General features: G+C 38.6%; 1 protein-coding gene across 1 annotated transcript in view; it reads right to left on the bottom strand.

Moving 5' to 3' along the window:
- Positions 1–15689, bottom strand: part of erp44 (endoplasmic reticulum protein 44) — a 17365-nt gene extending 1676 nt beyond the window's left edge. The window contains exons 1-10 of the mRNA XM_047360438.1: positions 15511–15689; positions 11881–11953; positions 10836–10875; positions 10596–10711; positions 7887–8071; positions 7672–7787; positions 7412–7586; positions 4126–4237; positions 3880–4021; positions 46–148 (exon numbers count right to left, since the gene is read on the bottom strand). Coding sequence (XP_047216394.1) covers positions 46–148; positions 3880–4021; positions 4126–4237; positions 7412–7586; positions 7672–7787; positions 7887–8071; positions 10596–10711; positions 10836–10875; positions 11881–11953; positions 15511–15570 — 1122 coding nt within the window. The 5' untranslated portion in view covers positions 15571–15689. The remainder of the gene's footprint in view (positions 1–45; positions 149–3879; positions 4022–4125; positions 4238–7411; positions 7587–7671; positions 7788–7886; positions 8072–10595; positions 10712–10835; positions 10876–11880; positions 11954–15510) is intronic.

Below are 15689 nucleotides of genomic sequence, written 5' to 3'. Positions count from 1 at the left end.
AAACATACTTCCAGTAGATATAGTGAAGCAAATCCAGTGGCAGACCTGTCCAGGCGTGCTGTCTGTGGGGTCAGGACCGTGGTGGAACTCTCTGTGAAGCTTTCCAGAGTGAAGATCCAAAACAAACTGTTTTAGCTTCCCAGAAACACTGAGGGGAAAAAAAACATGAAATGAAACATACATTTAATAACATTGTCAAGGAAAAGGCTGAATGCAACTTATTTGTTCTGAGCATGAAGTATGACATTTTGACATGAAAATGTCAAAGATTCCTACTTTTCCAACTCCTGTTTCTAGACCTATTTGGCTTGTTTTTAAAGTAATGTTTTAAGTATTTTAAAAACAAAAGTTCATAATACATTTATGGCAAACAGCGGTCAGGTTTTATATATGGAACCTGGAAAATGACTGACTGGAAAGAAGGGAGGGTAAGAGTGAAGAATGCATGGATGGACAGAGATGGACACACTGACTGACAGAATGATGACTGGGTCGTTGGTTGGATGGATGGTCACAGGTATTGTTGGAGGTTGGTTGGATAGAAAAGACGTCCATTCGGATGGACAAAGGTATGGGACGATGGATGGATGGGCAAATATATGGAAAATAAGGGACTCATAAATGGAGAGATGAATGGATTCTTGGACAAACAGACTTTAAGGAATAAAGTCTGGAAATACAAAGATTTTTCCATTCTCTGTGGTTTTTTTCCACACTTACTCAGACCTTAGTCAATAATCATACTTCTCTATTCTGTGCCGGAAGCCTGCACAAACAAGTAAAACAAATTAAAATATTTTTTATCCGCTTTTTAAACATTCCTACACTTTCTATTCAACAGTGTCAGGCTGGAACTACAAAGCAGGTCAGAGTAAACAAAAACCATGAGACAAAACAACTTGTGGCAGCAACCGATGAGTTCCGTTGAAGCATGAAAATAAATCAAATCTGGTTTATGAAGTGGTCGAACTGATGTGCTGGTGTCACACAGGCAGCTCTGATCTGGGGTTAGACTTAGCAGTGAGTCACGTCAGGACACATAAGCAAACATGTATATATAACATACTGTGTGCTAATGTGATTACAGGCTGTGTGCCACACATGCAGTGCTGATGTGATGCAATTAGGTTGTGGAGGAGCTGGTAAAGTCCTTCAGGCTACTGTCTATCTGATCAGACCCTGATATTGTGTGTGTGTGTGTGGGGGGGGGGAGGGGGGGGGGGAGCTTAAGTTAGATTAGACTGGATTAGTTTAGCAGTTATTGCACGTGCCAAATCATGTCACATTAGCTTCGGTGTCCTGGCCCATTCATAAAGGACAGATTTTAGGAGGTGTGGCATTTCTCTGCTGTTCAGAGCACAGCAGTTTGTGTGTGTGTTCCTGTTTTGGCATCGCATTGAGAACCATTTCCCCGATTTCACCATCAAATTGAGGACCACTTGTACCAAAGTGAGGACATTTTGCTGGTCCTCACAACCTATTTTGCTAACGGTTAGGTTTAGGACTGAGGTGTGAATTGAGTTTAGGGTTATTGTCAGGGTTAGGACATAGAAAGTTTTGAAAATGACTGAAAATCAATGGAAGTCAACACATGGTCCTCACTACATATAGCAAAACAAGACTGTGTGTGTGTGTGTGTGTTAGACAAAACTCATTTGATTATAAACAGATCTCATTATAAATTATAAACAATAACACACAGGTGAACGATACATCATGAACTATTCAAAGGAATGTTGGATGTCTTCTACTGCTTATAATGCAAGATTCATTTGAGAATTACAGGTACCGTTTCTGACCAATTTCATTAACTTTTATTGGAGACGCACCAACCAGAGTTTTGATCGATCTCCAACCTCCAGTTTTTGGAAAGCTATGACCTGTCCAGACAGATTTCAGCCAATTCAGATATACTTTTAAGAAACCGAATCAATAGCATTGAAATACTATTTTCTAGCCTTGCTGCCATGACTGGTTAATAATTATTTATATCTGGAGCAGAGGCAACGTCACACTGTGTGTGAGAGAAGAGTCGCTATAAAACATGTTTTTGTTTTGGTTTTTTTTACTTAATATATATTTTTTAAAATGTAATTCAGTCCATTCTATGAGCTATTTGGAAAAACTGTGGAATTTGTTAAATCTTACCTAGACGTTGTTAGGTACCAGATGCAACACCTTTTTAATAAGAAGCAAATTGTCAGAAGTGCTAATAAGTGGTTTATATCTGCAACTTTTACTGTTCTTTATATGCGCTGCATCCATACTGGATTTTGACTTTGATGGGCTGCACAGATGTTGACACAGTTTGTACTTTGAAGGCAGATTTTCCAAAGCACTGTGTTCAGCGTCCAGTACTGCTGCAGAGCATAAACAGTTTAATGACAGTTGAAGGTATAAGCTATTTATCAGCCCTTCTGAAGGTCAGTCTCTCATTAAACCAGTGACAAGCATAGGTCTAAAATAAAAATGCTCCTTTCGTGTTTGAATGCATACAATTGAGAAAAATGCATTTTTATTGTCCTGTTATGCTAGTAGCAATTAGCACCAAAACCATTAGGAAATCTTTCTGATTTTCCAACTGGAACCTAGAAGGCGCTAAACTCAGGAGTGATGCAATTCCTGGAGCGTAGTTCTGACCTCCAGGGCTATCTCCCTCTGTTCGTAACTTCAACACCAAGTAATGTTGTTGCCGCGTTGATAGAGCGGGGAAATAAGCTCTGGTTTTTATGTTTCCATATGACCGGTCACTGGTTGGGGCACTCAAGCTGGAATATCCTCAGATTCTGGTCACCTGTTGATTTTTGGTACATCTCTACCTTTTATATTCACACTTAAAACTTGATTTTTAATTTACAGTAAAAACAAAAGCCCTTGTAATTTTTGCTGTTCTGTTCTATTGATTAGGATTTTATGATGGAGTGAAATGCAATAAACTTATATTTTTGACTCTGTGGTGGCATCAGTCTTCTTCTGTGGTGTTATTTGGTGGAGCAGCAGCTTATCTACAGCTCAGAGAGCGCGGTTAGATAAGCTCATTAGGAAGACCAGTTCTGTCCTAGGATGGCCCCTGGACACAGTGCAGGTGGTTGGAGACAGAAGGACTCCAGCAAAAATAACATCAGTGTTGGACAATGCCTCCCACCCCATGCATGACGTTGTTGCCGAACTGGAGCTCCTTCAGTGACAGACTGCTGCATCCTAGGTGCACACAGGAGCGTTATCACAGATCCTTCCTCCCAGCAGCTGTTTAAATTTAAATTTCAAAAATAATTTAATAATCCCAAAGGGAAATTAAATGTCATTGTAGCTCATATGATGTTTTCTTCAAAGTGCTGTTATAGATGCTGATGGCTGTGGGCAGGAAGGATCTCCTGTAACGGTCTGTCTTACGACAGATCTGAAGAAGCCTCTGACTGAAGAAACTCTGTTGTTGTACAACAGTCTCATGAAGAAGATGCTCAGGGTTCTCTATAATGTTCATTTTATACTGTTGGACTGTTAACCATCATGGCTCCCAACAAATATCCATAAGGGTTTAACCTCTCTGCTGATATTTGCAGTTCTTCCATTTTTGTTGTTGTCTTCTCATGCACAATAACAAATTAGTTTTTTGTAATAATTCAAATTTTCAAATCACCCTACTCAGTTGCACATTTCATTTGCTTTTTTTATGCTACTTTTAAAACTTGCACAGCGTTTCTTTTTCTTAAGTTGTAAACTTTTTTCCTTTACCGTCTACTCTTACTGTTAAAACCTGTATGCTACCATCTGCATTTTATGCTGCTGTTAACAACACATGAATTTCTCCTCAGTGGGACAATAAAGGATTGCTCTTTTCTATTGTTTTCTATTATTTGAAATGACTCAAGTACTTACGCAAGGTCTTGGAAATCAGGGAAGACATACATGTGCCTGAACGAGTCTATGGCAATGACGGGACAGTCAGCAGGTGTTTTCTGGATGTGGAGCAGAGGATGGCGGAACTTATCACAGTCAGCATGAAGGAAGTTTATAGACCCTGAGGAAGATGCAAACATGTCACAAACACCATCTTGGTATAAGAAAGTTGTGAGTGCATAAAATATACATTTGTAACATTTCCTAAATGCTACAAAGCCCTACCTTTCTCACTGATGAGCTGACGTGTAACTTCATTTTGGAACTTTTCTAAACTGTCTGAGTCTTCATTAAGATGGAAGAGGATGAGGAAGGGAAGTCCTTCTTCAGTCAGCTCCTGGAGATCACACACACGCCCGGGGAGAGAGATAAAGGAGGGTAGAGCTGAGTCAGGGCCTTTCGTGTGGTTCAGTAGAAGGACAAACAACAAAATGGATGCCTTCCAGGACAAATTTTGGTGTAACCATATATACTCGTGTATATTTATCTAACCAACATTTATTCAATTCAATTCAGTTTATTTATATAGTGCCAATTCACAACACATGTTGTCTCAAGGCACTTCACAAAAGTCAGGTACATACATTCCAATTAATCTTAACCATTGAACAGTGCAGTCAGAGTTAGTTATTTATTCAAATTGGATAAACAGTTTTTCTATCTAAGGAAACCCAGCAGATTGCATCCAGTCAGTGACTTTGCAGCATTCCCTCATACTGAGCATGCATGTAGCGACAGTGAAGAGGAAAAACTCCCTTTTAACAGGAAGAAACCTCCAGCAAAACCAGGCTCAGTGTGAGCGGCCATCTGCCACGACCAACTGGGGGTTTGAGAGAACAGAGCAGAGACACAAAAAGAACACAGAAGCACTGATCCAGGAGTACTTTCTATGGGAAGGAAAAGTAAATGTTAATGGATGTAGCTCCTTTAGTCGTTTCACCTAGAAAGAAAGAACAGATCAACACTGAGCCAGTTTTCAAGGTTAGTCTGAAAAGAGAGCACATATAGTTACAGTTAAAGCTCAGTCAATCGCCATGTCTAGGAGAGAGAAAGGGTTAAACACTGAAAGACAGGACCATGTGGGTCATCGGTAGAAGGTGAGCATTAAGTTGTTGCCAGCAAAAGCTCGGACGATGCCCCTCTCCAGAAAGGTGTCACAGGTAGATACAAAGCCAGGCCAGGTGTAGCTTCTAGGAAGAAAAAAGAGAGACGACATAAAGTTAAAAGCTGAAATAACAGCAAATAATGCAAAATTGGAGAGTAGTATGAGAATGTAGGGAAGAGGGTGAAAGTGGTCATTATGTCCTCCAACAGCCTAAGCCTATAGCAGCATAACTACACAGATAGTTTCAGTTCAGATTATTTAGTTAAACGGCACTTATTTACAACAATGTCGTCTCAAGGAACCCCACAAAGGGTCCCACTGATGGTCATTGTTCTACTAAAAACCACAATGGTTGGGATACCTTTCTCTGTCAGACTGATCACAACCATTGGAAAAGAGAAGGTGTCACACAGGTAGCAGAAATGGAGGGTGTGTTTGCACTTCAACCATAACTGAGCCGGTTTAGGCTAAACCTGACTCCCCCTTACTCCATCCAACATTGAGGGAGGAAGGCTCCCTCCCTGATAATCTAAGCCACTCTAGCTATAAGCTTTATCAAAAAGGAAAGTTTTAAGCCTAGCCTTAAAAGTAGACAGGGTGTCTGCCTCACGGACTAAAACTGGGAGCTTGTTCCACAGGAGAGGAGCTGATAACTAAAGGATCTGCCTCCCATTCTACTTGTAGAGACTCTAGGAACCACCAGTAAACCTGCAGTCTGAGAACGAAGTGCTTTGTTAGGAACATATGGAACAATCAGATCTCTGATGTATGATGGAGCTAGATCATTAAGGGCTTTATATGCGAGGAGGAGAATTTCAAATTCTATTCTGGATTTAACAGGGAGCCAATGAAGGGAATCTAAAGTAGGAGAAATATGATCTCTCTTTTTAATTTTCATCAGAACTCTTTCTGCAACATTTTGAATCAGCTGAAGGCTTTTAACTGCATTTTGTGGACATCCTGATAGTAATGAATAACAATAGTCCAGCCTTGAAGTAGCAAATGCATGGACTAGTTTTTCAGCGTCACTCCTGGACAGGATATTTCTAATTTTGGCAATGTTCCAGAGATGAAAGAAGGAAATCCTAGAAACCTGTTTAATATGGGATTTAAATTACATGTCCTGGTCAAAAATAACACCAAGGTTTTTTACTTTATTATTGGAGGTCAATTTAATACCATCCCGGTTAAGTGATTGACTAAGCAGTTTTTTTTTTTAAAGACTCCGGTCCAAAGACGACAACTTCTGTCTTGTCTGAATTTAGAAGCAAAAAATTTAAAGTCATCCACGTTTTTATATCTTCAAGACATGCTTGTAGTCTATCTAACTGGTTGGGTTCATCAGGATTTATGGATAAGTAAAGGTGAGTATCATCAGCGTAACAGTGAAAATGTATTCTATACTGCCTGATAATTTGACCTATTGGAAGCATATATATAGTAAAGAGAATTGGCCCAAGTACTGAACCCTGTGGTACTCCACAATTAACCCTGGAGTTTAAAGATGATTTATCATTTACATGAACAAACTGGAATCTGTCAGACAAATAAGATTTAAACCAGCCTAGCGCTGTTCCCCTGATCCCTACAGCATATTCCAGCCTTTCTAAGAGAATATTATGATCGACTGTATCAAATGCAGCACTGAGATCTAACAGGACAAGTACAGACACAAGTCCATTATCTGAGGCCATAAGAATATCATTAGTGACTTTCAGTAGAGCTGTTTCAGTGTTATGATGAGCTCTGAAGCCTGACTGAAACTCTTCAAACAGGTCATTGCTATGTAAATGCTCACACATTTGATTAGCAACTATTTTCTCAAGAATTTTAGATAAGAATGGAAGATTGGATGTAGGTCTGTAATTTTTCAAGTCATCTCGATCAAGCGAAGGTTTCTTAAGTAAAGGTTAAATTACAGCTAACTTAAAAGCCTGTGGTACATATCCATTTACTAAGGATAAATTAATCATATCTAAAATGGGGCTGGTAATCAGAGGGAACACTTCCTTAAATAATTTGGTTGGGATTGGGTCTAACATACAAGTTGAAGGTTTAGATGAAGCTAATATTTCTGATAACTCAGGAAGCTCCACAGGATCAAAACAGTCCAAACACACATCAGGTTCTACAGCTACTTCTAATGTTGTCTCACTTGCTGAGGATAAAATAATCATCTTCGGTTGTATGTCAAAGATTTTCTTTTTAATAGAATCAATTTTATTTAAGAAGAATCCCATAAAGTCATGACTGCTAAGAGCTAAGGGAATGGATGGCTCAACAGAGCTATGACTCTGTGTAAGTTTAGCAGCTGTACTAAAGAGAAACCTAGGATTATTCATTAGAGCAAGTGTCAGTAAAAATAACTGATGTGAAATATTGAACAGAAAAAAGAGGTAAACAAACCTCTCCGTTTTCAAAGGTGATCTCCCTAACTAGAGGGACGCACTTGTCCTGCGCCCAAGCGTATGTCAGATCAAAGTTGGTGAGGGAGCCGAGGTAGACCAGGTCAGGAACACCCTCGCCCATAGGTTTGTAAATTATGTTGTCTCCGCTAAAGCGCTCGGGCTGTGACACAGCACTGAATGGACAGAGGTGAAGAACGCACAAGTAAAGAAACATATACTGAAAATTATGTGCAGATGTGAAGATGGCGGTGTGCTCACTCAAACGCCGCTAAGAAGGTGCAGTCGTCTCTGAGGATGTTGGCAACTTTTTCATATGTGTGATAGTTATCAGAGTCCTTCTTTTCAAAGTATCCAATAATGTTTCTTTTGCTTCTCTGTTGAACAAGAACATAAAACAAGTTAACTGCTGAGCCAATGCAATTTCACACAATGATATAAAAGTTTTTATGTAATTAGACTAAATAGGCACTTACATCTATAGTATTGACCTCCTCCATAGAATGTACCTCCTTCACCGGGTCGACTTGTTGCTGGCGGATAAAGTCAGCAATGGCGGTCACTGACCTCTGACCCCTGTACTCCCTCTTCATCATCATCCCATTGCGGAACAACTTCAGCGTGGGATACTTGGTGATGCGGTAGCGCTGAGCTATGTCGGCTACACACGGAGAGGAAAAGGAGGATTTAAGCGAAGAAAGGTAAATCAACTGATGAAGAGGGAGATGCCGAGAAAAAAAAAAAACACACATGGAGATGAAGAGCGGAACAGTGACAGAGACAGCAGTTAAACCAGAGTCTGAAAGCACAGCCCCCAGTCAGCTCTGAGCTCTGATCTCCCACATGAAAGCAGCCCCCCCGCCAGGAGTAAATATTCCCGCTGCACACACAGAATGAGTGTGTGTGTGTGCGTGTGTGGCAGGTGTCAATCTCTCTGCGGGGCGTCTCTAAGCCTCCAGTCTTCACAGGATGCAGCAGTTTTGTCATTAGTCTTCAAACAGTTTGCAGGTCATCAATAATTCTCTTTAATTTGCTTTATCTCAAAAGGCTGAAGCTGGCAGCTTACGTGTGTGAGCTCTGGTTTGATGGGCATCTCTATGTGCACATGAGCATCAAATATAGTAAGAGTATAGATGTGCACCTATTTTCTTTCACATATAAAGTTTATAGAATCTTTTTTAGCATATACTTGAATATAAAATTATTCTACCTATAATAAACAATTGATCATTTTTTTCATTTGTTTCTTTATGATACTGTTTGCATAAGCAAAGATCACATCAGGCTGAGGTCTTAGTTTTCTTTGACATTTTTTCCTGAGCAAATGACATTTATTTGGCTGTCAACAGGCCTTTTCACTAAAAGGCTCTACAATATGGCTGCAAAGACGAGCCCTCGTTTGTGCCATTCCAGCCCCAGATTAAGCTGACATTATGAAATCGGTGAGTAACAGCAGATGCGTCGCTGCAGTCTCCTGCCCTCACGTCACACCTGCTTGCCAACTTAACCCTATGATTGCTTCAGTTGGGTTCAGTCTGTTGTGGCGTGTGTCAGAACCTGAAGCTCTGACTGACTGAACTGCATCAACTGCTCTTGTTATGGTTTAAAGTCCTTAATGAGATGCCAGAGAAAGTGTGTGAGAGACCAGTGCTCTCCAGCTGTAAGGAGTATAGAGTAATGCAGGACTGCCCCTCCTCCAACCTGTTGCTGCAAACTGCTGGTCAGGTGGCTGAAAAGTTGGTCACATGTTTCCCTCACTTTAAGAAAAATATGGCTCTTGGAAATATATCTGTGTTGGAAACTAAAGAACCACACCCACCACTCAGTAGTAGTAGAAATAACTGTTGCTCTTTTGCTTTTGATCATGTTATGCACCTTTGTTTTAAATCTTTGTGTTAAACCTGGTAAATTTACACAACACTATTATACCATGAAAATCTCATACCCACCCTTGTATTGTAATCATTTTTATTTTAAATTTTCTTTGCCGATACTGTAATATTGTGAAACCATTGTACTTCTTACTCATGGTTGTCATATCTGTGAGATATTTATACCTCCCATGACTACTTTAGACTGTGTAAAAGAACCTTGCATCAGCAAAGGTAAAACATATCAGATATTTTATGTAAATAACATCTGATATGTTACATACCTAATATAATAAATAATAGATTAGGTATTCACCACAGTCTTGTATCCAATGCAAAAGAGGAGTTGTTGCAACTCAAACAATAGTTACCATATTAAAAAGAGAAACCCCTCATTTTGAAAAAGACTGGCCTATCCAACACAACACATAACACATCAAATGGACTTCTAAAAGCAGGGGGTCTGCCAGGTCAGAAATTTCTCACAACTTCCTGAGACCTTTTTCAGCCCTTCAAGATTTAAATATAGAACATACTTGAATTACAAAAGAATTATTTAGGTAACACATAATTATCTAATAAATAACTAATATGCAATATGAGATATAGTTACATATATAAAAATAAACATATTTTGATTTTAATTGTTTAAACAAACTACAAAATTAAATTAAATGGGGTTTTACCACAGCTTAAAAACAACCAAATCCCTCAGACTGAACTACAACAAACATCCCAAATGAATGGTTTCTGTGCAGTAAAAGAAAATAAATTAAAAAGATAGAATTAAAAATAAAAAGTCTATGGAAAAGGCAAAAAAATAAATAAGCATCCAAGTTTAAGACTAAATGTAATTTCAGACCTGTTATGGCAAATCGGTACGAATCTGGAAAGTTCAGTTTAAGACCTTTTTTGACTTTTTTTAAACCCACGAGACACGCTATATTAGTCTTGACTTCACTTCTAACAAACATATGCCTGCTAAAACAGGTCCAGGACAGAACAAATGGTCACCAAGAGCCTGACATCAAAGTCAAACCTGCTCAGAAGCATGTAGCCCAATATTATTCAAAATGTTTTCACCATTTTTACACCAAGGTTTAAAATGTTTAACCTATTCCACCCCAACAACACCGACCAACTTTTTTTACATTAAAAATGTGTTGCAAAATATTGTCATTTAATCTTCTCTTGTGCAACATTTATATCAATAATTAGTGTTCAAGTACTTCCCAGAGGAACTTTGTATTTTTATTAATACCCTGAACAAAGTCAGAGAAAACCCAAAATACAGATTAGGAAAGTATTACTCACAATGCTGGTCACAGTCGACCCGAGCAAACACCACCTGCTTGGTATCAGGGAACTCCTCCCTCACGATGTTTGATGCCTCCTCAAAAATCGGATGGAGCATCTGACTAAATCTACACCTGCAGAAAGTTTAGATTGGGGGGTCCATTTAGCATCAACTACACATATTTTAAATAAAACATGTTTATAGAAAGGTCTTAAAATAAATCAAATCATAAAGCTAGGATAGAAAAAAATACTTGCCAGTCAGCATAAAAGTTGACTAATGCTACCCCAGCATTATCTGCAAGGAAAACAAAAACAATCCATTTGTACCTTTATGATGACTACCCTACATGTTAACCTCACAACTCCATATGTTGTTGTTTTTTTATAGGAATGTTTATATTTAATCTCATAAATTAAACAGATCCCTAAATGAAGGGTTTGGTTCTGTACAACAACAGTTGGACAGGAATTCAGTAAGAAAAATAAAAAAAATTAAATACATGTTTATTACTACAGAAACCGAGAACAAATTTTCCTACTATGAATATGTTTTTGTGTGGTTTTCTCAAGATAACGAGGCCATCATCTTATCATCACATGAACAGAAAAGTTGTCATATTGGGTAAATTAATCCTTTTCTTGTTGGCACAAGAAAATAAAACTTGTTGATGACATATACACTTGGTGAAAAAGGTTAAACGAGGCTCACAAGATGATAATTGTCTAAAAATCTGTGGTTTATGTCTTCGGATTAGTTTAATCAGTCAGTATCGCTGTGTTTCAGACTAGTTGATCCTCGTTTACGGTTCCACAGGAATTTCCATGGCTGGACATGCAATGATAAAAACATTTAAAAACCACTTGTAAACTACATAATTCACACTAAATTGGCTATAAAATCTGGTTGTTAACAGAAAACGTCATTGCAGCCTTGCTCAAAAGCTCCTAAATTTGAGCATTTAAGATTTGAAAGTTTTTTTGTAGTGTTTTTCTTGTGTTAAACAAAGAAATTTAACAAAAATACAGACTGTTTTATTCTGATAATGGTTTGGATTTATCAATAATGAAACTTGGCTGCAGTCTTGTTCACCAGCTCTAATTCATTCGCATGAGCTCCGAAAGCCTTTTTAAGGAGGCAAGTATTTAGTTATGCCCAAAAAACGTATTTATAGGAAAGACAAACATTCTCAGTTCCCATCTATTATTTTTCAACATTACAGAAAATACAAAATGAATAGAAATTAGTATGGTTAGTGAGATGTATATATAGGGTGATTCAACATTATTGTTTTTGTCTTACTTAGGACATCATCGATGTTGGATGAGTCCAAACTGACGATTTCTGCTTGCCCTGGAGTAGAGAGGCCCATCACCTACAGACAAATCAGAAACATCACCAGTTGAAGTTGAGGACATACACAAGCCAGAAAAAAGACAAACATGTGTGGCTCAACAGCACCTCTCTCAAAGTAAATCAAAAATCGTAGCATTCATGTCTCAGGACCGATAACTGACTAACACACTCATCCATCCTGAAGTATTCACAGAGCTTCACTTTTTCCACATTTTGTAATAACACAGCCTTGTTCAACAATGAAAAATGATTTCACCTTCATCATAACAAACTGAAAAAAATGTTCGTTTGAAATTTTTGTTTATTTGTGAAAGACCAAACGGTGACATGTACGTAAGTATTCACAGCCTTTGCGCAATACATTGTTGAACCACCATTGACAGCAAACACAGGCTCAGGTACTCCCAAGTATGATGCTACAACCTTGGCACATCTACTGTTGAGCCATTTCTACCGTTGCTCTTTGCAGAACCTCTCAATATCTATCCGGTCGGATGGGGAAGGTCGGTGCACAGACATATTCAGATCTCTACAGCGAGGATCAATCAGGTACAAGTCTGGGCCCAGGCTGACAGTCAGACTGATTCAGACGCTACTCCTTTTTATTGTTGGCTGTATGTGTCGTCCTGCTGGAAGATGAACCTTCACCCCAGTCAGAGGTCCATGGTGCTCTGGAGCAGGTTATTGCCAAGGATGTCTCTGTGCATTGTTGCAGTCAACTTTCCCTCAACCCTAACTGGTGTCCTGCTTCCGGCTGCCGAAAAATATCCCCCACAGCGTGCTGTAGCCTCACTGTTAGTTCACTGGGTAATGAGTTGTGCCTGGTTGTGCATGCAAAGGCTTTCTGAGCCTCTACATGGTCGCTCAGTCTGGGTCAGCGGGCTACACAACAATGGGGAAGACTGCTGACTTTACAGATGTCCAGCAGACAGTCATTGACATCCTCCAGAAGGAGGCTACGCCACAAAAGGTCACTGCTTAAGAAGCTGGTTGTTCATAGAGTGCTGTATCCAAGCATGTTTGGTAGGAAAATGCCCATCGGCAACAGGAATAACCGTAACCATGAGAGGATTGACAAGCAAAATCCATTCAAGAATGTGGGGGAACTGATTGATGAAGCGCTGCAGGAATTGTTTTCAACTTGGAAGATTTTTCTCTGTCAAAGAGCAACACTGGAGCTTTGTCAGAGAGACCATCAGGTTCTTGGTCAACTAATACTAGGATCCTTCTACCACAAACATTCAGAGAGCCTTGGCAGCCATTTATAGAAAAGGCCATGGTGTGTTTAAACTTTTTCCATTTACAGGTGATAGAGGCCGCCAAGGTCAATGGGACGTTCAATGTTCCAGACATTTTTCTGCACTCTTTCACAGATTTGTGCTTTAATACAATCCTGCCATGGAGGTCTACAGACAATTCCTTGGACATCATGGGTTAGTTTTTGCTCTGACATGCACTGTCAACTGTGGAAACCTTTTCCAAACCATGCTCAATCAACCAAATTTACTACAGGAGGACTCCAATCATCTTGTAGAAACATCTGAAAGATGACCAGTACAAACAGGATGGACCCGAGTTGCACTTTGAGTGTCATAGCAAAAGGCTGTGGATAGTTATTGACATGGACTTTTGTTTTTTACTTGTAACAAATTTGTAAATATTTCAAACAACCTGTTTTTATAATCACTTTAACTTTATGGGGTAATGTGTGCAGATTTTTTAGGGGAAAACATTATTTTAAGAGTTCTTGAGCTAAACATAGTTTCCAGTGTGACAAGAAGCTCTACATTCAGATGGTAAAAACAGAAAATAACATTTAGAACAAAAGAAACCCAACAATTGTCTCCCTTTCTCATTGTGTGCATCAACTGCTTTAATTACCCTTATTTTCTCTTTAAAAAAGCCCTGAGATCTTTAAACCAGAAGTGCAGGTTTCGAGACATGCAGGGTTCTCATTAGACTACTTGACTTATAAAAACAGTAAACAAAATGACACTCCCAAAGTCATATCTTTGACATTAGTTTAAGCCATTAAGGCAAAATATGTATTTTATTTCTGTGTGGCAACTATACACTGTGATATGCTTAAATTTAGTCAAACATTTTCTCACAGTTTGTCAATAAGTAAAAATTGGTTGGAACTTTAGCATTTTTCTACTTCAAAATATACATCAAATGCTACTCTACACACCAAAGATAATAATGTCACCGTTACATTTTGAGCAGGACCAGAGCTATGCTAATTATTGTCACTTATGCAAACATGACTGAAGAACTTAACCCAAAATATTTTGGTGTTAATAAGAGTGAAGGTCAACAGAGCACATTTGTGCAGAAGGAGATCACCTAATCATAAAGTTTCTCTTAAACTATCAACTTTTAGGAAAACTGTTTGTTGTTTTGTTGTTAGTTTCTGGTTCATAATGGCGCCCACTATCATATCCACTTTAGTAAAAGATTCTACAGCATGACAAGGCTAATGCTAAGAGCCACATGTCTGTAAAGTGAGTGCAGGCTAAATAAAAAGCTAATATTAGTTTATTAGAACCCCAGTGTTACTCTATGAGGAGCAGATTTAGACCTGTTTTTTTAAATGAAATTAAAAAAAAGTTTTTTTCATTTCTATATTTAGATTTTCAAACAAATAAAATTGTCAAACATTTACAAGGCAAGAAACTATTTTGTGAGTCTAGTTCAAATGTGTTTTCCCCTTTTTTAAGGAAAATAGAAAAAATAGATAGACCACTTAAAATGTAATTAAGCACAGAGTTTGCAACTAACTGAAATAAAAGCCCTTAAAATGACAATTAGTGTAATTGTAGCAAAATTGAATTTGTACTACAAATGCAGATATGGCAAAAATCATAAAGCACTCCCCAAACCAGCATTTCCAAATGCCTTTTTAATAAAAACATTTCCTATTTCTATATCATGCTACAAGTTGGCATACCCTACCATAACCAATTGGCAATTGTATGTTTCTCTGTATAATGATGGTTTTTGACTTCAAAGAATGCAGTGTGACAGGTGCACATTGACAAACTGCCATTTGCCGTGGTTAAAACTATCAAACCATAGCTCTGCAACTCAGAGAGAAGTTTTCATTTCAGGGCCAAAGTAAGCTTACGTCTAGTTCCGGGTTTTCGGCCAATGAGAATGAGCCACAACAGAGGAATTTACCAACCGGCGAGCATCATTTAGAGACACATCTAAATGGACACGTAAAGTGCGATAATAACTTTATGCAGTAAAATAATAAAAAATGCTAAACCCGTTCAAACAGTAAGACAAAGGAAAATTTTCAAAATCGTGCTAGCAATTAGCAGTTACTTCCTTGTAGTGAATGTATAAGATTATGTACCGCGAACTGCTAGCTACTCTGTTGCTCATTCAGCAAAATTGATCAAAATTTCCACTTTATAGCCATATTTTAAAGATTAATAAACACAACTCTTGTATTTAAAATTAATTCAAGCTTGTAAAGACAGCAGAGTTAAACAGCGGTCAGAACCTAGCTAACATTAGCTACATCTGTTAATGACCGTACTGTTCCCGGCTGCAATAACAGACGCTTACCAGCAGTATAACAGCGGCGAAACGGATATCCAGAGATGGAGATATTGTTAACAGTTTCATTGTATGCTGTGGTTATTCGAGGAGGTGGTGGTGGTATCAGCCTTCCTGGTCAGTCTCGACGCCGCTCTTCTCTGTAGCAGGAAACAAACGGCGAACAGATCTCACGGTGACCACGGAAA

This window comes from Girardinichthys multiradiatus, chromosome 3, assembly GCF_021462225.1.
Source record: "Girardinichthys multiradiatus isolate DD_20200921_A chromosome 3, DD_fGirMul_XY1, whole genome shotgun sequence".
Classification (NCBI taxonomy): Eukaryota; Metazoa; Chordata; class Actinopteri; order Cyprinodontiformes; family Goodeidae; genus Girardinichthys; species Girardinichthys multiradiatus.
Note: the sequence above shows the minus strand (reverse complement) of the source record. Positions and strands in the feature narration are given on the sequence as shown.